The 26,592-nt window shown below is 47.4% G+C and overlaps 1 protein-coding gene across 1 annotated transcript in view; it reads right to left on the bottom strand.

Moving 5' to 3' along the window:
* Positions 1-8,992: 8,992 nt before the first annotated feature.
* The window catches only part of LAPTM4B (lysosomal protein transmembrane 4 beta), a 33,863-nt gene continuing 16,263 nt past the window's right edge, over positions 8,993-26,592 (bottom strand). The window contains exons 2-7 of the mRNA XM_080909366.1: positions 26,130-26,241; positions 20,256-20,329; positions 19,243-19,365; positions 16,733-16,831; positions 15,173-15,268; positions 8,993-10,024 (exon numbers count right to left, since the gene is read on the bottom strand). Coding sequence (XP_080765492.1) covers positions 9,944-10,024; positions 15,173-15,268; positions 16,733-16,831; positions 19,243-19,365; positions 20,256-20,329; positions 26,130-26,241 — 585 coding nt within the window. The 3' untranslated portion in view covers positions 8,993-9,943. The remainder of the gene's footprint in view (positions 10,025-15,172; positions 15,269-16,732; positions 16,832-19,242; positions 19,366-20,255; positions 20,330-26,129; positions 26,242-26,592) is intronic.

Genomic DNA, 26,592 nt, shown 5'->3' with positions numbered 1-26,592 from the left:
TGCCTGTGCTTCTTGGGATGAAAGGCATGTATCACTACTCCTAACCATACATACTCCTCTCTCTCTCTCTCTCTCTCTCTCTCTCTCTCTCTCTCTCTCTCTCTCTCTCTCTCTCTCTCTCTCTCTCCCTCCCTCCTTCCTTCCCTCCCTCCCTCCTCCTTTTCTTTTTCTTCTTCTCTCTCTTTTCTTTTCTTTTTTTCTTCTCTCTCTTTTCTCTTCTTTTCTTCTTCTTCTCTCTCTTTTCTCTTCTTCCTTTTTTTCTTGTTTTTCAAGACAGAGTTTCTTTGTGTATGTAGCCCAGCTTCCATGAGATTTCTAAATTGAAGTCACTTTTAAAAAAAAATTCTTCTCTCACACATCACACCCCACCCTCGATTCCCTTCTCTCCACTCCTCCCAGTCACCACTCCCCACCCCGTCTCCCCAACATCTCCTTCATTCCCCTGCAAAACCTGAGTCGGCCTCCCAGGGATGTCAAACAAATGTGGCTATGGCGTAACAAGTTACAGTAAGACTAGGCACAAAACCTCTCGTGAAGGCTGGTGAGACTTCCAGTATAAGGAAAGGGGTCCCAAGACCAGGCAAGAGAGTCAGAGACACCCCTGCACCTATTGTTACACGTCTCTAACATATATGCAAAGGACCCATCTCAGGCCCACACAGGGTTCACAATTGGGACTTCAGTCTCTGTGAGCCCCTATAAGGGTGGGTGCTGTTCTCATGATGTCATCTTCTGCAGGGGTCTCTGTACCTACGCCCATCTGCTGCTGCATGACACTTCTCTGACGGGCTAGGTTAATCTATGAGTATAGCAGAATATCATTAGTAATCATTTGTTGAACTTTTTTTTTTCCAGTTGTGTTTGGTTCTATCCTAGGTCTCTGGGCTGTCCAGTCTTCCATCCAGTTCATCCAGGCAGTGAGCTCCATCTCTTAGGGTGGGCCTCAAGTCAGACCAGTCATGGCTGGCCACTCCCACAAGTCCTGTGCCACCATTGCCTGCACATATTTATTTATTTGTTTAGTTAGTTAGCTAGCTAGTTATATGATAGTACACTTTAGCCATTTGCAGACACACCAGAAGAGGGCATCGGATCCCATGACAGATGGTTGGGAGCCACCATGTGGTTGCTGGGAATTGAACTCAGGACCTCTGGAAGAGCAGTCAGTGCTCTAACCAGTGAGCCATCTCTCCAACCCCAGCTCCAGCACATCTTGCAGGGAGGACAGACTGTGGGTGGAAGATTGCTGGGAACACTGCCTGTTTATAGACGATGGCTCAGGCTCCGTATTCCCATAACTAGGAGTCTTTGCTATGGTCACCCTTGTAAGGAGTTTCCCCTGCACTATGTTTCTATCTCGCTCCCAAAATGCTCCCTGATTCCAGTAATCTCTCCTACTACTTTCTTCCTCCACCCACCACCTGCTCCCCTCCCTACCCACCCCACACACCCTTGAAATCTATTCTATCTGTCCTTCCCAGCAAGATCCATGTGTCCTGCCTTGAGCCCTCTTTCTTACTTAGCCTCTCTGGGTCTGTGGATTGTAGCCTGATTCTCCTTTACTTAACAACTAATATCCACTTATAAGTGAGTGCATACCATGTTTGTCTTTCTGGGTCTGGGTTGTCTCACTCAGGATGTTTTCTACTAGTTCCATCCATTGCAAAATTCATGATGCCATTTTGTTTAACAGGGAAGTAATATTTCATTATGTAGAGGCACCACACTTTCTGTGAGGCAGTGGACTGTGCCACCAGACAGAAAACTTGGTAAGGTTGAGTGGATTCAAAAGCCCCAGTGCCCTCATCTGAGAATGACAGGTGTTTCATCTGCTCCTGACCAGAGTCCTGCCCTGGATCACATGACCATGACACCCCATGGAGAGGACTGTGACTGTTAGTTATATAGAGGCAACCCCTGAAACTCCTCCATGTGCAGATAAGGCATCTCTAACATCTCAGACCAAGTCATTAGAAAGCATCTCCTTTTAGACCTCAACCCACCCCCAAATGTATATAAGACCCCTCCATGAGCATCATTGTTATAGAGCTGTAAGGCTTCGGGGAAGAGTTCCAAAGTTTTCACGGCTGGAAACCTACTTGAGCCTACTGCAGTCACTCGCTACTCGGCGGATCTGACCTTTGCCCCATCACCTGCCACCAACTCTGCAGAAGCAACTAGCCCTGATCTGGCTCCCTGTCCTCTTCAGAGAGGGCAACTCTTTGGCCACTCCTGCCAGAGCTCCACAGACCTCAGGATGGCATCTTGGTGCATAGACCAGTACCTGGTGATCACATCGGGCAAGAACAGCAGATACACTGCAATGATACCACAGGAAGGTGAGCCCTGCCCCCAACTCTAGAGACAAGCAACCTGTCCTTTCCTGCTGTGCTTTCAGTCCACGGTGTGACTTTGGACAAGCTGAAGGAATCCATGCCTCCGGTGTGAGGTGAAAGGTTCTTTACCCCTGTCTAAAACCCAGCATCCCATAATGGACACATAAGAGGTCAGGGATATGTTTTGGGTGGGGGCATGGTGTGATGTGGGGGAAGGGGCTCTGAGGGCCCATGCTGAGGCATCCCTTCGCCCTGAGGGACAACAGTATAGAACAGACTTTATTCAGGGCACGAGGAGAGGAGTTGAGAGAAGAGGAGTTGATGAGAGGCAGGGTGGAAGGGAGGAGAGGAGTAAAGTAGAGGAGTAGAGGGCAGCCATGAGCTCGTGGGGGGGGGAGCAGGAACGAGAGAGAGAGAGAGAGAGAGAGAGAGAGAGAGAGAGAGAGAGAGAGAGGAGGGAGGGAGAGAGAGAAGAGGGAGGGAGAGGGAGGGAGGGAGGGAGGGAGAGAGAGGGAGGGAGGGAGGGAGAGAGAGAGAAAGAGAGAGAGGAGGGAGGGAGAGGGAGGGAGGGAGGAGGGAGGGAGGGGGAGGAAGGGAGAGGGAGGGAGAGGGAGAGAGAGAGAGAGAGAGAGAGAGAGAGAGAGAGAGAGAGAGAGAGGGACAAGCAGTCCCTTTTATAGTGAGCCAGGCACACCTGGCTGTTGCCAGGTGACTGTAGGGTAGAGCCTAGACTAAATGCCAACATTTCCTCATTTTTTTAAAATTAAAACAGGAAAAATTAGAAAGAGGTGATAGGGGTGAAGCAGGAATAGGGTCATTGTGAACTTTAGCTACTTCCTGCTGTGTTTGGGGTGTATCTCTGGGAAACCTTTAAAAAAAAAAATAGGTGTGGAGATGTTGGTCCAGTCTTGGGAGAGTTGGCTGTTGGCTGTTTCCTTGCTGTCCAGGGTCTGTGGAACCGTTGATAGACGGTAGGAAGGAGCAGGTCCAGTAGAAGCATCTGTGTCTGTGAAAGACCAGTCATAAAAACTGAATGTCTCTGTCATCAAGGGCAGCACAGGGGGTGGCTCCAAGCTCGACAACCGTCCCCTTGGATCAGGGGATGTTTACGATGATCAGTTCTCCAACGTTTAGGTGGATAGATCTAGCGAGTTGTGATGGCGCTTCACGTGACAGCGGAGGATGTGAACCTTTGAGTTTCTAAATCTGAGTCCCAGCACCAATATTGTGCTTTATAAAAAGAAAGAGAAGCCAGGGATATGTTTGATGGAGGCAGTGGTATGTGTGGGGGAATGGGTATCTCTGTGGGCCCACGATGAGGCGTCCCTTTCCCCAGAGGGACCAGCCACATGATGGTATAGTTTATTAAGGGCACGGGGAGAGGAGGTAAAGGGGTAGTAGAGATGGGGGGGGGGGGAAGAGGTCAGCCATGAGCTCGTGGAGGAGGGGGAGGAGAATGGGGAAGAGAGGGGAACAGGGGCAAGAGGGGAGAGCATGAGAGGAAGGAGGGGGAAGCACCCCCTTTTATATCGAGTCAGGCATACCTGGCTGTTGCGAGGTAACTTTGAGATAGAACCTAGACAAAATGCTAACAGCACTGGCAAAGATGCTCTAAAAACTTCTTAAAACAAAAAACCTGAAGCCAATTAAAAGCCACATTTAATAGTGGCTACTATTCCTTAAATCTGCAGGAAGGCTCAGCGTTTTGTATCTCTGTGGGGTCCCGCAAAACCAATAGGCCAAAGGGACACTCCCACTGGACAGGATATTTCTTCTCTTTTCTGTCAAGGGCAGATTGTCATCACGTGAAAATTCCCCCAGGTCAGGGAGAGATGTGCCCTACTAAAATCCCACAGAATAAAAATCACCAAAAAACAAGCCTTTGTTGGAAGGACGTTCTTCAGATAGAGCCATGCATGGCCAATGGTACTATTTACAGCCCTGACTCATGGACCAGAATAGCTTCTCTCACCCAAAGCAGGGATACCCAAGAAGCAAAAAAACCCTCCCAAGATTTTTTTGCCGACCTTTCTGCAGTGCACAGGCAGACCATGTAAAATAGGAGACACTAAACAAGCTATCTGCCCCACCTTCCCGTCCTTCCTTCAACCCAGGGCAGGGCTCCATTAGAAAAATAAATGAGCTTCCGCTGGCCTCTCCCACTAGCCCACCTCCTCCCATCCAGGCCAACCAAGCCAGAGACCTACCAAACGCTCTGACAAAAATATACCAAACTCAACCTTCTACCACACAACGACTTTGTAATTTCCATGACTCTGTACTATCAGAAAATGCAGTGCAATCCCGGACAAATCACACCAGCCGCAGGTCTCACCCCGGAGGTTTAATTGGCAGAGGCAGCCTCTGAGGGGGAGAGGAGGAAGTTTTATCCAGGCCAGGACCCATGTGACATGTGCAGGAGCAGCACTGTCACCTAGAGATGGATGGAAGTGTCTCCTCGCTGGGTTTAAAGAGCTTCTGGCTGTCCACGGACGCAACTCATGTCAACATTCCTGTTTCTTATAAAGAGAAAAGGGGAAGGGAGGCTGATGGTGAGTCGGTCGGGAACAGGGCGTCAGACCTTTTAAACTACTTCCACCTGTCTAGGGTGACTTTGGGGCTTAGCTGACCCTCACCATTGGGGCTTATTTGATAGCCATTCGCATCAGGTTGCTCTGTGGACAGTGGTTGGTAATCCTGTAGAAGGAACTGATTGTGTGGTTAGAAATCCTTTGCATTTGTCCCTGGAGGAATGTGGAGATGAGGGAAGCAAATGGTAAAGCCAGAGAAATGAGAAGCAGGCTTAGGAAAGGCAGTATCCTCGTCCATGTAGTGTTGGTTAAACACAGGAACTAGAGGGCTTACTGCATTGTTTCTCACTGTTTCGGACTCATCGACATAGGAACAGCGTTCTTGGAGGAAAAGGCAAAGACCACCCACCTCCTTTGGTTGTAAGAACATCTAGTCCCCGTCGGTCATGAAATACCGTGGCTGCCAGGGAACCGGTCTGTCTTTGGGAGCTGAGCATGGTTTGGGTCACTTTTTGAAGACCGCTGTTCCAGCGCCAACACCTATAGGAATTCCCTTGGCAACCTAAACACTGGGTGAAAAGGGGGCGGGGCTTGGTTTTTAGGGCAAGATAGGGACAATTCTTTAAATTGGGTGGAGTGATAGAACAGCTCTCTGAATCAGAGAATAGGGGGCTCATCCTCCCGGGGAGTAGTGTGTTATTGCTGAGGGTCCCCTCTTTCCCCCATCGTAAATACTGAGGGGGATTAAGGCCACTTTGAAGATGGCTGAGCAAACATCCTCTCCGTAGTTATAGCTGGGTCTTGAGGTAAATCGATGCCCAATTTCCTGAGAACCCACCATATTGATTTCCATGGTGGTTGTACAGGTTTGCACTCCCCCACCAGCAATGGAGGAGTGTTTCCTCGCTCCACATCCCCAACATGAGCTGTCACTTGTGGTTTTCATCTTAGCCATTCTGACAGGTGTAAAATGGATTTCCATTCCCCCCCCATGGCTAAGGACTTTGAACATTTCCTTAAGTGCTCTCAGCCATTTGAGATTAAAGGAAGTGACTTTTAGGGTGAGAAGCCAAACAGATGAATTATTTGCTTTATTTTTTTATTTAGTTTAATTAAAAACCCAGAGCCAACAAGATGGCTCCGTAGATAGAGGCGCTTGCCACCAAGACTTATGACACAATCCAACTCCATGTTCAAAAGAATCGATTCCCTGAATTTGTCCTCTGATCTCTACCCAAGCACTGTAGCAAGCATTTGCATGTTTTAAAGACTTGACTTAGGTATGTGCACATTGATTTGGATGCCTGAGGAGCCCAGAGGTGCAGGATGTATGCCCTGGAGCTGGAGTTACAGGCAACATGGTTAACACGGGTGTCGGGATTTGAACTCAGATCTGCTTTTAACCTCTGAACCATGTCTCCAGGCATGTCCCCTGATGCCCAAAACACTTCGTTTTTAAAAGATATCGTTAAAGACTAGCCCCTCATGGAATGTAGCTGGCAATCCTTGACAAGGGGCCGTGTGACTCTAGCCTTTCTCTTCCCCATTTACATCCTCACAGTGAGGTAAGAGCTCTGCCGGGCCGGGATTGCCTTCCACAGGCCCAAGTGACACTGCTGAAACCCCTAAAATCAAGAAAGAGCCAAAGTAAACCTTGTAGCAGCTGTTCAGTCTTTGCTGTGTTAAAGGGTTCCTGTGCTAAAACAAAAAACCGTACCACTAACGACTTTCCGGCAAAGCATCAAGTGCTGTATAGGATAAAGCAAATGAGTGGAGTCCTCTATTGGTTGAGAGGGCTTCAGGCTCCACTTTGATGAAACCTGTTCTGGTGGCTAAGTGACAGCTTCTCTCGGCTGTCCTGGTGCTCTGGTGGTGGAAGGCAAGCAAGGGTGGCTGGGGAGGCGGGTGCAGATCTGGCTGGCAGAATTCCATACACAAGCCCTTCAGCAGAGAACTTGGCCACTGTGCAGAAACGCTTTAAGTCAATTCCACGGGTGTGGAGACAGCCCTCCCTTTTCCTTCCCTCTCAGAACACATAGCCATAAGCTGCCAAGACCCATTTCACACATCCACAGGCACTGTTTTTGGTTGTTGTTAGGGCTGGAGGCAGGGAGCCCAGAAATGGCTTCACCTATGTTGTCAGTCCTTTCTGCAAGGGCTGATCTTTCGGGACCTCGCCAAAGATATCTTCTCCCTCCCAAAGCCTGGGCCTGCTTAGGGCTCTGCAGCCCGGCAGTTCAATATGTAAGTCAGCTTCCACACTGGCTGCAAAAAAAAAAAAAAAAATCGTTTTTTTAAAAAAAATGGAAGGTAATAAATGTTTTTATAGTCTCGTTAGCTATCGTGAAGCTTGGTCCTGCACAGCAGGATTTTTCTTTTCCTTCGCATGATGACTATTTCAGATGCAGTGAGCTCTCTGTGGAGACAGCTCCTTTGATATCAACAGTCCGAGGATGACCCACGAAGAATGTTACCAAGGACTGTTGTGACTAAGGGCGGAGGGGCAAATTAAATGGAATGTGGTTTGGTCAAGCAGTCCAACTAACGGATATTGGTGACAAGAGCATTTTCTTGGAAAGAAAAAGAAAGGAAGGAAAGGGGAGGGGAAAGGGGTGGGGTGCGAGTTGAGGGGTGGGGCGAGGCAAAGGGTGACCATTAGGTGTTTGGTCCCGAGGGCTGCTGAGGAGTTAAGGCATGAAGACTGGGGAGGCACCGAGGTGTTTGAGAAAGAACAGAAGGTTCTTTGCCCTTTGACCTTAAGTCTCTCCCTGGCTGCCCTCCTAACAGTCTGTCTGTGCAGCAGGTTCAAACAAAAGCTCAGTTTCTGAAGCTGACCATCACAGAAGGTTACCTTCCCAGTAGCCTAGCAGGGGTCTAAAATTCCCTCACACCGTCTGCTACTAACTCAGTCCCGTTTGAGACCCATGAAGAGCCCAGTTTGAAGCTGAGAATTTCATTAAGATTTGAGAGTGAATATGAAAAAAGACCAAAGCATCCTGGATTATGAAGATGGGGGACCAGTGGGGGTATGTATGTATATTCCATGCCAAGAGGTGCACTTTCACCCCAAAGGCAAGCACACCTACTATCTATCTGACTACATGCTGTTTGCAAAGATTATCAGGCAAAGAGCTCAAAAACCTCGCAGGGGAATAAGCATACAGCTGTAGTTTCCTTATGAGTCCTCCACGGGGATCATAAACTCCTTTAATACTCTGAAGGCTTTGTGTGTCTGACTTTGTGAGGATCCTACAGACACAGGTACAAGAGACAGAATTTCTCAGGATTAATTCAGAGTCCCAATGAAAACCAAACCAAACCTTCGCTCAGGCTGATTCAAGGATGAAATACCACCGCCAGCCCAGCTTTCAAATGAACTCCCCTACATCTTACGTTCTTTTTCTGTCACTACCCACAAAAGCAAAGTCAGGAAGGGTTTAATTCTCGCTCACACACCAGGGTTCCCTGCCATCTCAGCAGAAGCGGCAAGGGCAAGGCAAGCAAGAAGCTGAGGAAACTGTTCGGGAGAAAGCAGATTGTGCCCGTGTTCCCCACTTTCATGGGGTCCGGGCTTTGCCACCCAGAGAATGGCCCTGCCCCACTGTAATCAGGTCTTCCCACCTCAAAGCTCTCAACCTCCTCATCATGCCCAGGTGATTTTAAATCCTATCAAGTTGACAACAGCAGGAGGCAGGTGGATCGGAGTTCAATGCCAGCCTGGTCCACAAAGTTCTAGGACAGACACTGAGAACCCTGCCGCAAACAGACAAAAAGGAAAGTGCTTGGTGACCTAGTGTGGTGGGACATGCCTAGAACCCCAACATTAGGGAGATAAAGCAAGGACCCATCTCTTAGGGGGGAGGGGAAATGGGCAGGGGTGGGTATCAAGAACACATGATCACACACACCACCGCTGAGTGAGGTGGTGCAGGGACAGGTAAGTGACCCAGGACACGGGGTGCTGCTGGCCCATCATTCTTGGTCCAACAGAATTCATCAGCATTTAAGTATTAGGACATCTGTGTGAAATGGGCTGAGTTATGTGTATCTGTTTAGCCCCGAGGACAGGGAGAGTCACCAGGCGGTCACCAGAGCCATGTTGGTTTTTTCTTGGATGCAGACAAACTTTAATTGCAAAGCGTTCGTGTACAGCATGTGAACAAGCATGGAAGCTGTTCACAGTCAGAGACATGAACATAAACATCTTTTGCAATTCAGACAATCCAGAGCATTCCACATGGGAACAAGCCTCTTTATCTTTCTGAAGACTGCTTGACGTTTTAATAAATGACTAGACATACTTAGAAATTCAAAGTAGGTTGTACCTTGCCCAAAAAAAAAAAGTATGAACACCATTTTTTCCAAACATACATGGGTGGTTCTGCTTGACAAAGCAAGATATTTTCTGGGGCAAGACCCAGAGGAAAAGGGAGTCTGAGTCTTTCAAGGGCCCAGCAAGCTGCCCCCCTTCACACAGGGAGACATATCACATCAGCTACAGCCCAAGACAACAGACAGCTCTGGCAGCCCTCGCCGTCACCTCAGAGTCTTTATTTAGCCCAAAGAAAATCCTTGACCAGCAAATTCGGAACATCACTGAATTTGGGGATAGTGGGGGAAGTTCTTATATCACATATGTAAGGGCTCCTAACTACCTAATTAGAGCAATTAGTACTGTTTGTATTAGGGATACAGTTTAAGTAAGTATTATCTAATTTTGGTTTTATACTTTCAAAACAGTCAGAGGGACTAGAGAGGAGAAGTATGGCTGCCAACCTGGCTTTGGGGCCAGGCAGGTAAAAACAAAACTGGGGAATGCCGTCTATAGTTTTGAGAAAGACTCTGGGAACTCAACTCCTACCAAAACAATCCTACAGCCCCGCGACTTACTCGGTGCTTTGGCTACAGGGTATATGTCACACAGAGGCTTCCACTTAACATCTAAATTGTACAACATGGTGTTTTAAAAACATACAGCTCAAAGGGCTCATCAGGGAGGTAAGAAAGAAAAAACTCGGGATCATTCACGCAGCTGTGGGGCTCAAACAGTTGCTCTCGGCTCCCTCCACACCTGGTTCAGGCAGACACGTAGGGTGGTGGTGGCTCCTTGGCGGTGCTGGTCACAGCAGTGGCATCATCGTACGGAGGGAGCAGTACCTGAGAGAGAGCCCAGGGTCAGTGTTTTAAAGCAGGCACCCACCCCGACTCTGAGGCCAGGCTTTAACTGAACAGGCACACAGTTAAACCCTTCCTATAACTGGCAGCTCACTAAGTGGACACATTTAGTGCGAGACTCTGAAACCTTAAAGAAGCAACGGGGGGCATGACTTCGGCCACCTCTGCCTTTCTGACACTTCTACACGGTTCTCCCGGTGTGTGGGCACTAAGCCGACCACAGAAACCACTCAGCGATGACCTTAAGTGATGGTTAGCGCTGTGCCCAACTCACGGTTACCATGCTGAGTGGTCACGAGTCACATTGTTATCTGCATGGCCTTAGGTACATTATGCAGTCTCGGGGTTTACATCTGTAAAACAGGAGAGGCCTGAAAAGCAGAGCCCTGTGCTTGGCATGAACCTAAGAGGAGCTAACAAGACTGTGCTGACTGACAGGACACATCTGCGCTGGCATTCAAGCATAAACCAGGACTGTTTATAGTCACTCTGCATGGAAAGATAAAAATTAACAGACACCGAAAACTCCGGTGTCTCTCACCCGACTCAGGACACCCCCACCCTCCCTAACTTAACGGGTTTCTCTTTTCCACTTGTAACTCCCATAGGCTGCAACCTTAACCTCACCCAAGACTGGGGCTTCCAGTTCACCTGGGGGTGGGACTCGGTAGGTGCAAACCACCTCAATCGTTTTTTTTAAGTTGCCTCTGAGGTTTCCCCAGAGGGAAAATGAAGGTGCCAGGTTAAGGCGGAAGCTCCTCTGGATTGTTTTGACTCAGCCAAGTCAGAAGCCACGGTTGGATAAGTTATTAGTGTGGCCCTGGAGGGCTGAGGACCCAATTAAGAAGGTGTGACTGGGTGGAGAGCAAGGGGAACACAGCAGATGTCACCTACTGTCAGCATCCTCCTCAGATGTTTCCCCAGGCCATCCACAGGGAGGGACCAAGAAGCAGACATGTCAGGAGAACCCTGACACAACCACGTCTGTACCTCCTACTTAAACTCAGGGACTCTGCCAACAAGACCCTTCCTTCCTATGGTGAATCTGACTGGTTTGGCTCACAGGCAAGCAGGTGAGAGACAAGTAGGAAGGACGAGCTGCAATCAAGTCAGCAGGCAACAGTGGGGCTGCTTGTTAGCTGTGTGTCTGTCTCCTCATCAGGGGAGTAATGGTGTCCCAGTGCCCTAAATATTTCACAAATCACTCAGGGGACAGGAGGCAACTTCAGGGCTCTCCCCACAGAGGGACCGGCCACTCTGGGGGTGCTCACATCAGCAACACAAACCCAGTGACTTACTGTGCCGTCTGCTCAAGAGGGTATGGCTTACTTAGGAGGCAGAGCAGGCAAAACACGAAATGATGATCCAGTACAGGGGGAAGGCAGTTCGGACCAGAAAAGCCCCCTCCCCCGAAGGCCAGAGGCAGCAACAGGACATTAGAGAGAATGCTCGGTCTCATGAGGTGGGCGTGCACTTGCAGTGGGGAGAAAGAAGGGGGGAAAGGGAACAGTTTCTGGGAAGATGGAGGGGCCTGTCTACTGTCTACTTACAGGAAGGAGAAGGCTCTCTACAGTTGCTCTCTCTCTCTCTCTCTCTCTCTCTCTCTCTCTCTCTCTCTCACACACACACACACACACACACATGCACATACACACACACACACACATGCACACATACACACACACACACATACACACACACCACTCCCAGAAGGAGCCAGCTCAGTAGAGTGCTTGCCTAGAGTGGCAAGGCAGAGGAAGACACCCACTGTCAACCTGTCGGTGCACACAAACAATACCACACAAACAATAGATGAAATCCGGAAAAAGAAATCGAGTTCATCAGTTAATCAATGATAAATGTTACTGGAAGAGCTTCGGCTGTGGTTTGTGCAACAGTGTGGGGCTGTGTTCCAAGAACCGTACAATTTCATCTCGTGTCAACCCTGTGGAAGTTTTGAAACAAAGATGGCGACACCATCACCCAAACAGTACAGAGACCCTGTCTGGCTCTTGAATCCGGTGAAAACACATCTGAAGCTTGCCCTCCAATTGCCCTGGAAGCAAGGACTTCCCCACGCTTATCTGGCAGGTTAGTTATGATTTTTCTGCAAAACCTACAGGATGAAAACTTGGTAATGCTTTAGGCTCTGACTGTCTAGTTCCTTGGGGATGAGTGAACCGAGACCAACAAAAGATCTTTCTCCCTGCCGATCTGACCACAAAGAACCTCATCTCAGTCCCTGGTGAAGAACCTGCCTCTGAAAAGAACCATCTACTTTATACCAAGTGAAGAAAATCAGACAGTAGCCCCGGGGTACAGGGCAGGATGAAGAAGGAAGGAGAAAGAGAGAAACCCTGCAGGAACTGAGACATAATACAGGGAAAGTCACCAAGACCTCCACAAATGTCACTCCAACTGCTGAGTTCTTCTGAGCATTTTTATGACCCAAGGTCAGCCTTAGCTGACCCTCGGTAAATATGGCAGAGAATCTACTGGGCAATGACTATTAGTATAACCATCAACTGAAGTCTTTCTTATTATAAAGCAGACGAAAGAGAAAGCCTCATATAGTAGAATACTTTGAGAAGTCAGAGCAATAAACTTACGTAAGAAATCTGAACTAGCACCCACAAGGCTTAGCACAACAATCCACACTTTCCTTTTAAAACATTAAGAACCTTCCTTTCACATCTAAGACGATAATGCTTTCATCTGGAATCAGAATTTCAGACACTGTTCTGGCTGAATATTACTGAGTCCGAGAACCCTGGTCCCACGGGGATTGAGTACTTTACATCTGGCAAAATACTGCTGGGACCCAGGTCTTTGGTGGTGCTGGTGAAACAAAGCTGCCCAGTTTAAGCTGTCAAACACTTCAGTTTGCTATTGAAAAGAAATCCATAATCTATGTTTTTATCACTTTAATGTGCTTTCCTTCCAGCAAGCACATGTTCATGGCATTGGGAGGCCAATGTGACATTATATAATGTGTCCACCACATGACTTCTCCAACAGGGGCTCTAAGGGAGGGTGCATCTCCCTCAGGCACCAACAGTGCTGGGGCCAGGCGGGTGCAGAGGCGCAAAGGGGGCACCTTGGGATATTTTAAACTCTTAAGAGTCGGGTATTTATTCTTCTCAGGCTCCAAGGCATTATGTTTGGGACACACACACACACACACACACACACACACACACACACCCCAGCCCCAGGCGGTTAGAAACGTAAGCAAGGTTAAACGTGGTCTGGGAATGATGTACAGTACGTAATGACTCCTTCCTGTCTTCTCTGTGTGCAGAGCTTAGGAAAGCAGGAATCCGGATCACAGCATACGCGTGCACACTCTCAGAAAACAAGAACTCCAGAATCTACCCACAAAGGTCAACGTGAATGTATTTAGCCTGGGAGAAGAGCCATCTGGTCCAAGACTAATAGGAAGCGAAAGCCATGTTATTGTGTCTGTGTGGATGCCCAATCCTGACATGGCAAAGGAGAAACGGACGTGGTCACACGCTAGGAAAAACTAGATCACCCCCCACCTCCTACATGGCCTAAGGCAGGCATCGGCACATTTTGGTTCTGACATTAGAATGCCAACATTAAGCCCCCTAGTTTTTGCCAAACAATCTTAAAGTGCTCCTATCCACGGGGACCACTATATTAGGGTCTCCAGATTCGGTTTCCGCCAACAAGAATTTCTTTGGAGAAATGGCACACCACAAGGGTGGTATAGAAAATACACAGGCCTGGGGTATACTAGAGAGAAAGAACACCCGAGAGCTATTGCTGAGGCTCCAACTGGCCAAGGCCGGTCTGGCCGAGCATTAGTCCTATGAACCGTGTTTAGGGAACGCGTCTGTTTTCCCTTTCTCAGGGTACAGCATGGGTACAGAACAAGTTTACACAACTTATCAAAATACATGTCGTTTTGTAGTTTTACGTGGGATAGCCCCCTAGCTCCTCACTGGTTTGTTGTGTGTATAGTTTATATCTATTGTATTTACATGCTAGTGTTTTGGCTGCATGCACGTCCGTGTCATGTGTGTGGCCGGTACCTATGAAGAGGCAGAGTCAGGTCAACCGGAATCATAATTACAGGTGGTTGTGAGGCACCATGCGGTGCTAGGAAAGGAGCCTGGGTCTGAAAGAGCAGCCACTGCGGAGCCATCTCTCTCTCCAGGCTGTGTTCCATGTTCCAATTATTACTTATGTCATGGTTTGGATGTGAAATGCCCTGGAACTCCGCTCACTGCCAAGACTCACTCGGTCCCCAGCCAGTGTGGATCCAGTCACTGAAGCAACTGGGTAACTGGGCTCTGATCTCATCAATGGGTTAACTGACTGATGAGTTCCTAATCTGATGGCATTCGTGGGGCTTGCTGAGAGGGAAGTGGTTGTCCTCCAGGAGCGTCTCCATCGTCCTCTCTGCTTCTTGGCTGCCCTGGTGTGAGCAACCTCTTCTTCCACAGGGCCTACAGCAATGGTATTCCTCAAATCTTACCACAAGCCTGAGGTAACAGAACAAGTCCTATGACACTACAGAAATGTCTAAAAGAAAACCAAAATCCCCCTCTCCTTTTTAAAAAAAAGACTTAAAATTTTATTTTCTATGAATCCTCTGTAGCTGTCTTCAGACACATACAGAAGAGGACATCAGATTCCATTACAGGTGGTTGTGAGCCACCATGTGGTTGCAGGGAACTGAATTCAGGGCCTCTGAAAGAGCAGTCAGTGCTCTTAACCACTGAGCCATCTCTCCAGCCTCCCTTCACCCCCTTCTAAGTAATTTCTTTCAGGTATCTGTCACACCAACAAAAAAAACCTACAACCTGTATGCTATGCAGTGCACACAGATGACAAATGTCTTTGGTAATCCCAACACACAGAGGCAAAGGCAGAAAGATCTCAGTGAGTTCGAGGCCAGCCTCGTCTACAGAGAGAAATCCTCTCTCTCCTCTCTCTCTCTCTCTCTCTCTCTCTCTCTCTCTCTCTCTCTCACACACACACACACACACACACACACACACACACAAACACATCTCAGAAGCAGCAGGAAGTAGCACCAAACACTAAAACATGTCACACAGTAGAGTGGGGAGGCCCCATGTTCGGAGACAACACACTTACTGTGGTATCGTTGCTGGTGACATAAACCAGAACATCAGAGGAGTTCCTGCCGTTGATGTACCTGTAGCAGCTCCAAACACAGCTAATCAAGTATCCCTGCAAGCAACAGTCATCGGGTTATTAATCTTCAAAACTGAAAGGAAACTCAGAACAACATGAAACCATATTATGAAGGTTTTATTTATCACATACATGTTAATGTTACTGAACTCGATGCATTTACAAGGGGTAAAACTGCCACAGCCGTGTTCTATCATGTCCCGCACAGGACGTACTGATGCTGGGTGGTGGTGGGGGTTAAGGATGGGACGCACCACAGTGGGTGGTTAAAAGGAAATATAAGCCAGTCAACTTTGCTAAACCATTTACCACCGTAGCATGTACGCTTTGGCAAGAGGTGAGCCGAACTTGACGTGCCACCCAGGCTGCCTTCGAGTTCCTCCTGCTTAGCTGCCTGCTCTCCAGTATTACATGTAGTAAGAGCTTCGGTTTCTTAAATAATCCAGTTCCGTTATGTGACTATGTTTGGTTTCCATCCCAGGCGTGGGATATGGGGCTGTTTCAGATCGCCCACAGCCCCTGTGATTTGTCTGGTGCTATAAGGAGGGATGTGATTTTGGCCTGTCACAAACAGTTTACTTGGAACTCCGGGGACTCTTGAGAGGACAGGGTTTAAACTCCAGGGCGGCAGCGGATCTCCCAGCCGCTACTGGTTCTTGCCACTGCATTTGTTGCTTTTGCTAGTGCTGGGATTCTGTTTGCTGGCTGGAAATATTCTAAGACTGAACCGCAATTGGTGGGTGGTCTGAAGGTCAATCCCCTTTCCCCTCTAATCTCTCCTATCCGGTTTTGGGGGTGGGGCTGGCAGATATAAGAACCTAGTAAAGTAGCCAAAGCATACGCCTAGAATTACAGGCAAGTACTTTTCCAGTTTTTACTCTACAGGATTATCTGATTGTATTAAACCATTGTCAAAACGGAGCATCTGAGGATACTTAAGATTAACACCCAGAAGAACAATGTGCTAGAGGCCACCCGCGAGACGTTGGAGCAGGGACCCTCTGTGCTTTTGCTCCAGCCATCTCTAACTGAATTAGAACAGTTATTTCAAAATCCCTCCCTAATTTTAAAATTCTTTGACAAAAATAAAGGGTTCAAGAGAAAATGAAAATGGAAAACTCACACACTGATGTCAAATAGTATATAGCCCCAAGTTTCAATCAAGTTGCCTGATGTGGTAAAAAAATGCTCTAGACTGGAAGGCAGCACACACCTTCAAGTGACAGCACTTGGGAGGCAGATCTACACAGATCCGGTTCCAGAGCAGCCAGGGCTACACAGAAATAAAAAATTACAGTATGCACAGGCCTAGAGCCACAGCGCACACACCTATAAATGCACTAAAAACACCGACTTACACTTATTTTAATAACATTTACTTATGTGTGGGGGGATACAGGTGTATGCACAAATACCCACACCCGTGTCTGTTCATGTGCTTAGACTCAGGAATACGTTTAACATTTCGCCCTTAAAGAGAATGCTTACGTTTATGCTTACCTTAAATGTCAAAATGATGCCAATGAACAGGAGGATACTAAGGACCAAACAGGTGGGATTCACTGACATTATGTCATCTCTGTAGGGAAAGTTGGGGGGCTGGAAGAGAAAGGGGGCCTCATTAGCAAACCTCATTCATCCTCCAAGAAGAATGCAGAGGCACACCGGAGGCTGGTGTGAGACACAGCGCTGTCCCAACTCAGACACAATCACGTGTGTGGCACTGCTCCACTCTCCAATGCCCCTGGGGCTCAGCAGCACAGCGGTGCTTTGCACACTCCTGGGTCTGACGTGGTAGTGTTTTCTTATTTTCGTCAGGTTCTGGATATGCTAAAGGCTTAGTGCAGGACAAGGAGAAGCCCTGAAGTGAATATTTGCTAATGGCACATCTTTCTAGATAGCAAACTCTTACATGTTTGTTCTGTAAATAAGGATGATAAATTACTTTGACCGGGCTTTGCAGACTCCAGCTTGGGCTCGCCCGCAGCCTTCTCAGATGACTTTCTAACCCACGACATTTCGATTTGTCAGCAGCAGCCATCGAGGGACTGGAAACAGTCCCTTCAGTGACGTCTCTAGGTATTGCTGATAATTACGACAGCTCAAACTGACCTGGGGCTTGTTTGTTTTGTGAAAACTAAGTAGCTCGGGCCGACTGTGGACTTTTCCTCAGCCTCCTAGGTGCTGGGGTTACAGGCATGCACCACTGTGCCCAGCTGGGAATGACTATTGAATATCACAGAATGTTTGTGGAGAGGGATTGGAAAGTCAAGGCAGGGTCACATGTAACCCAGGTTGGCCTCAAATTCACTATGCAGATCAAGATGACATTCAACCCCTGACTTTGAACTTCAGTCACCTCACCTGGCTTCCTGAAATATCTCACTTCTGGTATTTGGTCCGTCATTACAAATAAATGTGAAAGTTGGGTGCTTTTTTTTTTCAAATAGTATTATAATTTTTGTCAGCTCCAACAATACTGACGTTATACCATGTGATGGTCCCAAAGTGACTAAGTGGAGGGTAGCAGACACGGTAAGACCAACTGAAGCCTCTGTACATGACAAGTTTGTGGGCCTGAGTTTCTTCCTCTCTTGCAGCATGATTTGAGGGGCCCAGCCAGCCGATCATCATGGTGCTAACGGAAGCCTCAGCACAGAGGCAAATTCTCTACCTGCCTGCCCATCACAGATCAGACCCCTCCCTTCATGTTCTATCTCCCAAGAGGCAACTCTCAAAACTGGCACACGGGACGTTTTAAAGACACTACTGCCCGACAAAGCATAGTCCTGGCTCTTCAAACAGTAATAAAAAGAACAACAACGTAGACGTTTCTAAGGAGCGAAACCTTGGGGGCCTTCTGTGGTGGTACAGGTCGAAGCGGGACTCTCGGCAAGACTACAAGCTTCTCTCCTCACTCCCTCCTCCCTGCCCCCTCAGCCATCCTTTCCACTGGACCGTCCAGTGCCCAATGCCACAGGCATCCCGTAGCCTCGGCTCTCGGGCCCTGAGGTCGAAGACTGCTGCAGAGGCTGCAAGAAATGAGCACATTGGCACCACCTGCAACCCAAGGGCTGAGGGAGGAGGAGGTCAGGATGGATAACTCAGCAAGACCCAGTCTCAAATGCAATTCCAAAGTAAGGATACAGCTCAGTATCAGGAAAGTGTTTATCTTGCGTGTGGCACGCCCTGGGTTTAATCCCTGATACCACAATTAAAAAAATAAAATTATATAAAGGAAACCTTCGAGAGTGAACAATTTACAGGGCAGTGGTGGCTCACACCTTTAACCCCAGCACCTGGGACGAAGAAGCAGGCGGATCTCTGAGTTCAAGGCCAGCCTGGACTACGAAATGAGTTCCAGGTCAGTCAGGGATACACAGAGAAACCTCATCTCAAGAAACAGAACAACAAAAACAAAACAAAACAAAAAAATAATCCCTCTCCCCAAAACAGTGAACGTTTTGCCATTTAAACAATTTTAAGGAAATCACATTTTCAGACACATTCATAAATTTAAAAATCCAAGGTTAAAAAGAGCAAGGGCCCATGATTACTCCATCTGGTGCTGTTAGAAGCTCCTTATCTGCAGATGTCCATAAAGGACCTAACAGGGATCAGGAAGAAAGGGGTCTCCAGGGAACTAGTCTGGAAAGAACAGTAGTTCCCTGTGCCCCGCGGGGCAACAGAGGAAAGATACCATCCATTGCTGACACCTAAGCAAAACGTATCAACCTTCTCGCAGACACAGGGAATGCTGTTTCTGCTCTGTCTCATCCCTGCAGGTCCTGTGACAGTTACAACGTCCCAGAAGCACCGTGGTAAATCAGAACTCCCAACTTCCAGGAAAAAAAAAAAAAAACCCAAACTCAACCATCTTACCAGACACTCAGCTGCAAGTTTAAGACCTGCTTAAAGTGTGTGACCCTCGATAATGCTCTGTCCTTTGTTCAACCAGTGCCCCCCCCGGGGGGGGGGACGAGAGGCAGTGGGGGAGGGGCGTCACCTACCAGTTGCCGTATGTATTCCTGAATGGAGTTTGGATACACAAGCACGGTGATGGCAACCAACGTATTCAGGGCGAAATCAAAGATCTGGTAACAGAAGAACGGGATGATCCAGGCCGCGTGTTGCTAAAAGCGAGAGAACAGAATGCTAGTGTGTTGGGTATAACAAGACACGGGGTTCATCGGTGAAGGGACCTGTGGAAACTGGCAGTCATTAACCGGGTGGTGATGGCAAACTGGTGTGCCAAGCTGACGTGGTCAAGAAACAGAAATACTGGGTGGGGGGAGAAATGTCCCAGCAGTCTGATCTTCCAGAGGTCCCGAGTTCAATCTCCAACAGCCACACAGCGGCTCACAACCGTCTGTAATGGGATCTGATGCCCTCTTCTGGTGTGCGGGCACACACGCAGATAGAGCACTCATATACATAAAACAAGTAACTCTTTGAAAAAAGAAACACAAAATACCGAGTGTTCACAATAATGTCAGTTTTACCAGTTTCTCTAGTACCACCATGGGTTAGTGAGAGATTCCCGAAGACTTGCAGGAAACTACGAACAACTCCACACTCAGCAAACGTAACCTCAGGTTACACTACGGCTGTGGTTCTCAACCTGTGGGTCGCAACCCCTTTGGAAGTGGAACGCCTGCTTCACAGGGGCTGCCAGAGAGCGTTGAAAAACGCAGGGGCTTACATTACAATTCATAACAGTAACAAAATTATAGATGTGACACAGCAACAAAAATGAAGTTATTGGGCTGGAGAGATGGTTCAGAGGCTGAGAGCACAGACTGCTCTTCCAGAGGCCCCCGAGTTCAATTCCCAGCAACCGCATGGTGGCTCACAACCATCTGTATATAATGAGATCTGGTGCCCTCTTCTGACATGCAGATCTATATTCGGAACACTCTGTATATAATAAATAAATAAACCTCCCTAAAAAAAAAAGAAGACTGAAAGCCACCACTCTGGCGGAAGCCTGAAGGGCCCGGCCGTCCCCTCCACAGCCACTCACCTTGTAGGCGCCGTAAGTGGCCATACCACATATCAGGATCATGAGGACAGAGACTGCTATAGCAATGCACATGTCTAGCAAAAAAAAAAAAAAAAAAAAAAAGGTCAAAAACAGAAGTCGGGGAGAAACCATTAGATCCACTACCAAACACACCGAGTTTCTCTTCGTTTTGCTTAAAAACCAATTGCAGGTGAAAATTTTTTTACACCAACCAGAGCTAAGAAGTACCGGGTGATGCTCTCCCGAAACCCTAAGGGGCTGCGTGACTGTTAAGGGCATCGGTGCTGGTTACTGGTTACGGGTACTGCTCTGGAAGAGCTGTCAGCATCTTTAACCACTGAGCCACCTCTCCAGCCCCCTCAAGTTCTTTTTTTTTTTTAAAACAGGTATTTTAAAAAAACTTTCCCCCAAAAAACTTTCTATTGGAAATTATTCTATAAAGTAAAAATATACAGATTAGTATTTCATTATCTCCTATTTTGATCTACCAGATCTCCTGGGACAAAGCACTACATAGCAAAGAACTAAATCCACGCTCCGTCCGTCGGGGTAAAATCCTCGGTCAGATAGCTGCCGGCAGACAGCGACACGGGCTGTGTTACAGCGTGGTGAGGGTGTTCTCCTAGCATGGACAAGGTTTGATCTACATACACACACACACACACACACGCACACGCAAACGCACACGCAAACGCACACGCTCCCAGCCATATGTATTCTGTCTATGTGTGCATACACACAAAGGAGTCTTTAAAAAGGGATGGCTCAGGGGGTAGATTGTGTCTGCTCATCCACAGGTCCTGAGTTTAGTCCCCAGCAACCACATGGTGGCTCACAACCATCTGTATTGTGATCTGATGCCCTCCTCTTTCGTGCAGGTGTATGTGCAGATGGGACACTCATACATCAATAAATAAATCTTAAAGTTAAAAAAACACGAAATGAGGTGGCAGACACCTTTGACCCCAGCACTCAAGAAGCAGAGGCAGGAGGATCTCTGAGTATGAGGCCAGCCTGGTCTACACAATAAGGATTCCAGGACAGCCAAAGCTATACAAAACATAACAAAACACAACAACAACAAAGTTTGTGTTTATAGGTGTTTTGCCTGCCTGTATATATGTGCTATGTTAAAAAGGCTGCATATACCCACAGAGGCCAGAAGAGGGCATCAAATCCTCTAAAAATGGAGTCAGATATGGGGAATACCACGAATATTGCTGAGAAACAATCAGATTCTCCATAGCAAGAAGTCCTTTAAAGGGGTGTTTTTAAACTGGCCCTTTCGCCTTCCCAAATAGCCCTGTTAACCTGCCGCCTGAACTAAATCTCAAGGACTTTTTAATCCTATCTATGCCTGGGCTAAATACTTAAAGGCCTGTCTGGCACAATGACGTCTAACCTACAAGCCGATGGTCCCGCCCCACACCTCTGTAGTACTGAGGCCCGAAAGCAGAGCAGCAAGCATTCTTCCTGTGACTCTGTTCTCAGCCTCCTGTCTGCAAACAAGCCCCATTAGGTAGCTCCACCTCACAGTCGGCTTCGACATACCGAACAGCATCACCGAGCACCGTACTGATCGACATACAGAAAATACGTTGTTTTTAAAGATTCAGACACCTACTCTCCTGCACCTCTGTAGGCACACATTCAATCATTCCTCTACTTAGTCCTGTCCTGTCTCTTGTGCCCCGACTCGTGTCCAACCCCCCCCCCCTCTTTGAGACAGGGCTTCTCCTGGCTGTCCTGGAACTCAGAGATCTCCCTGCCTCTGCCTCACAAGTGCCAGGATTAAAGGCGTGTGCACCAGGTTCACCCTGCTTAAATCATTCTTAATAGCAACGGTACAGCATTCATTCAGTCTTTTCAAATGCGTGGTGTGGAACATGTGCAAAACCTCACACACACACACACACACTCACACACACACACTCACACACACTCACACACACATACACACACACACACACTCACACACACTCACACACACATACACACACACTCACACACACACTCACACACACTTACTCACACACACACTCACACACACTCACTCACACACACTCACACACACACACTCACACACACACACTCACACACACACACACACACACACACACACACAAACACACATGCACGGTGCAATCAATACTCAGGGCTTTACAAGATAAATACTGTTTCTGTCTGAAGTACCAGCAAGCCTCTCTTGCAGACAGTGTTTGCCCAGCTTGGCCCAAGCATCGGAGAGGACCACAGTGATGCCATTTAAAATTCCCCAGTTACCTCAGAAAGACACTCCTATGCCTGGAAACAGTGAAAGAAAACATCTTTCTAGGTCAATCAGACACTGTCAGGCTGGGCGTGGACGCGTTTCTCCAGAGGTAGAAAGAGGCAAGGAGATCTCTGTGAGCTCGCTCCAAGCCCAGCCAGAGCTACACGGTGAAACAATCTCAAAACAGAACAATTAGGAGCTGTAAAGAGATTCCATTCACATCTGATAGGGTCTTGGTTTTTAAGACACCATAACCCCGACTACTTGTTTACTGTTTCTTTGTATGTCTGTGGGTTTGGAGGTGTGCTCCTCCACAGCTCAGGGGTGGCCTTGTACTTCTCAGGTAGCTCAAGAGTAGCTAAAATTTCTGGTCCTGCTGCTTCAGCCTCCCACTTTGTAAAGATTTACTTTATACACACACACACACACACACACTCACACACACACACACACACTCACTCACACACACACTCACACACACACACACACACTCACACACACCCACACACACTCTCACACACACACTGTAGCTGTCTTCAGACACACCAGAAGAGGGCATCAGAATCCTTTACAAAGGGTTGTGAACCACCACATGGGTGCTGGGAATTGAACTCCCTGCTGAGCCATCTCTCCAGCCCCACCCTGATTCCTAATCTGTGCACCTCACAGTTCCCTTTCCCCATTACCGGCTTTATTGTCTGTCCTCAGTCCTCCTCCTGACTTGTGAGCCCTTTAGAACTCTATTCTAGGACTTTGCCCTCCTTTCCCACTCCCCTCCCCCACCCAGGGCAAACAAATAACTCAATCCACACCTCCTGTCTGACTCCTTTCTACACTTATTTACACTGATTTCTTTGCTTCTATCACCAGGGCTGGATCTACAAATACAAACCCAGCCAGTGAGGGTTTAACTGAGCAGTTACTACAGGCCTCGTCCTAGGCCTTTTCACACCCCATCCCTGTTGGATCCCATCACTTCCTCTGCTTTGCCAAGGGGACTCTGGAGTCAGCAGAAACTCAGGGCCGTCTTCAGAGCCTGCACGCTTCAAGGCAAAATCTACTTTTCATCCTAAGCGTGTTTCCACCTTCTTTCCCCAGAAGAGGGCGTCAGATCTCATTACAGATGGTTGTGAGCCACCATGTGGCTGCTGGGATTTGAACTCAGTTCCTCTGGAAGAGCAGTCAGTGCTCTTAACCATTGAGGTATCTCTCTCCAACCCCAAGATACACTTTCTTAAATTCATATAATGTTCTACAGCGCTGATCATCAGTTTGCCCAACCTGCCCTTTATGGTTGTGATTGGCTCTGTCTCTTAGCCAAGACCCAGCAGGACTGAGTAGACAAGTCCTGTACCTCTGAGCTGGCCATCCTTCCCAGAGGATGGCCACTCCTGATTCCATTGCCATTAAAGGCTCCATTACAACTAACCAGCAACAATGCTGTCCTGGAAGGAAGGCAACTCCTGGAGCTAACAGAATACCCTGAAAGAGATGTGTAATCCTTTTCAAATTCATTCCTGATATTTCTTCATTCTCTGATGCAAAAAGCCAAAGTCTATGGGCAAAACTGGGTGTGGTAGTATATGTGTATAATCCCAACATCAGGGGCCAGAGACAGAAGGATTGGGAGTTCTGGGTTAGATTTTCCTACAGATGAAGTTCCAGGTCAGCCTAAGCCACGTGAAACCCTGCCTTCAAGTCTGTTAGAAGGTGATAGTTTTTAAATATATAAATTCCAGCTTGGCACAGAAACCTGAGCACCTGGGAAGTAAAGGCAGGAGGGACCGGGAGCATCAGACAAAATTCAACACCCCTTCATGATAAAAGTCTTGGAAAGACCAGGAATTTAAGGCTCATATCTAAACATAAAAAAGCAATATACAGCAAACCAGTAGCCAACATCAAACTAAATGGAGAGAAATTAGAAGAAATCCCACTAAAATCAGGGACTAGACAAGGCTGACCTCTCTCTCTCTCTCTCTCTCTCTCTCTCTCTCTCTCTCTCTCTCTCTCTCTCTCTCTCTCTCTCCTTGAAGTCCTAGCCAGAGCAATTAAACAACAAAAGGAGATCAAAGAGATACAAATTGGAAAGGAAGAAGTCAAAACATCACTATTTTTATATGACATGATATTATACTTAAGTGGCCCCAAAAATTCCACCAGAGAACTTTTACAGCTGATAAACAACTTCAGCAGTGGCTGGATATAAAACTAACTCAAACAAATCAGTACCCTTCCTCTATTCAAAGAATAAACAGGCTGAGAAAGAAATTAGGGAAATGACACCCTTCACAATGGTCACAAATAACATAAAATACCTTGGCGTGATTCTAACCAAGAAGATGTGGTACATTTACACAATGGAGTACTACTCAGCTATTAAAAACAACAACTTCATGAAATTCTTAGGCAAATGGATAGAACTGGAAAATATTATCCTGGGTGAGGAAACCCAGTCACAAAAGAACACCCATGGTATGCACTGACTGATAAGTGGATATTAGCCCAAAACCTTGAATTACCCAAGATGCAATTCACAGACCACATGAAGGTCAAGGAGAAAGACCAATGTGCAGATGTTTCAGTCCTTCTTAGAAGGGGAAACAAATATATTCATAGGAGGAAATACAGAGACAAAGTTTGAAGCAGAGACAGAAGCAAAGGCCATCCAGAGACTGCCCCACCTGGAGATCCAGCCCATATACAGCCACCAAACCCAGACAATATTGCTGATTCCAATAAGTACATGCTGACAGGAGCCTGATATCGCTGTCCCAAGAGGCTTTGCCGGATCATGACAAATACAGAGGCAGATGCTCACAGCCAACCATTTTGAACTGAAAACAGGGTCCCCAATGGAGGAGTTAGAGAAAGGATTAAAGGAGCTGAAGGGGTTTGCAACCCTATAAGAACAATACCACAGAGCTTCTAGGACTAAACCACTATCCAAAGAGTACACATGGACTCTGCATATATAGCAGAGGATGGCCTTGTTGGGCATCAATAGGAGAAGCCCTTGGTCCCCAATGCCCCAATGTAGGAGAATGTCAGGGTGGGAAGGCGGGAGGGACGGTAGTGGGGGAGCACCCTCACAAAAGCAGGGGAGGGAGTAGGGGATAGGGGGTTATGGAGGGGAAACTGGGAAAGGGGATAACATTTGAAATATAAACAAAATGTATCTAATAAAAATAAAATGAGGGAAAAAAAGTACAGATATTATATTTAAAGATCGTTTAATGCTATGGAAAAAAATGATCTCATTAATGGGTTAACTTAAATCAACAATAGTTACAAAGTATTTGATGATATTTGAAAACCTGATTTTATATATGACTACACGTATATTGTAAGACTTATGCTTTAAAAAAAAAAAGATATGCAAAATTTACCATCCGATACTCATTAAGAACCCAGGGCATGGGTAGCACATAAGCATTTGCTGATTTGATTTGTAGTGATGGAAAGAAAGAAAATAAAGTTAAAAGAGCAGCTCAAATAGGCCCTCAAATCAATATTTGTAATTTCACAGAAAAGACAGACAGTCAGACTCCTCGTCCCGAGGAAATCCCAAAATATCACCCGCCGTCATTGGACGTACTTACTGGCATCATCCATGAACTCAAATTCCCCTCCTAGTTCAGAGCCGGAAAAGTGGTACTGGTCAGGATCTGCCAGGGCACTGAGAAGGATCAGCAGGACCACGGCGTTGATGATCTGCGGCAGAAAAGGGGACATAAGACACTCGGGCTAGAGTCCCAGGCCACCCACGGTGCTGCCCGTCAGCTGGACCAGCAGGAAGACCGGAGGTCAGACCTCCAGGGTCCACTTAACCTTTTAGTGCAAGGGCGGATCGGCGACAAGGGTAAAGGCACTCGTCATCAAACCTGATAATATCAATACGAAACCTGATAATATCAATGCAAATGCCATCCCCAAAAACTCACATGGAAGGAGAATCGGCTCTTCCAAGCTGTACTCTGAGCTTCATATGTGTACTTACACAAACACGTGCATGTAAACACACAATTATTTTTTAGTGCAGTGTTGTGTGGTTATATCTTCACA

The sequence above is a fragment of the Micromys minutus genome (assembly GCF_963924665.1).
Source record: "Micromys minutus genome assembly, chromosome: 33".
Classification (NCBI taxonomy): domain Eukaryota; kingdom Metazoa; phylum Chordata; class Mammalia; order Rodentia; family Muridae; genus Micromys; species Micromys minutus.
The sequence above is the reverse complement of the archived record's forward strand: the minus strand, read 5'-3'. Positions and strand labels throughout refer to the sequence as shown.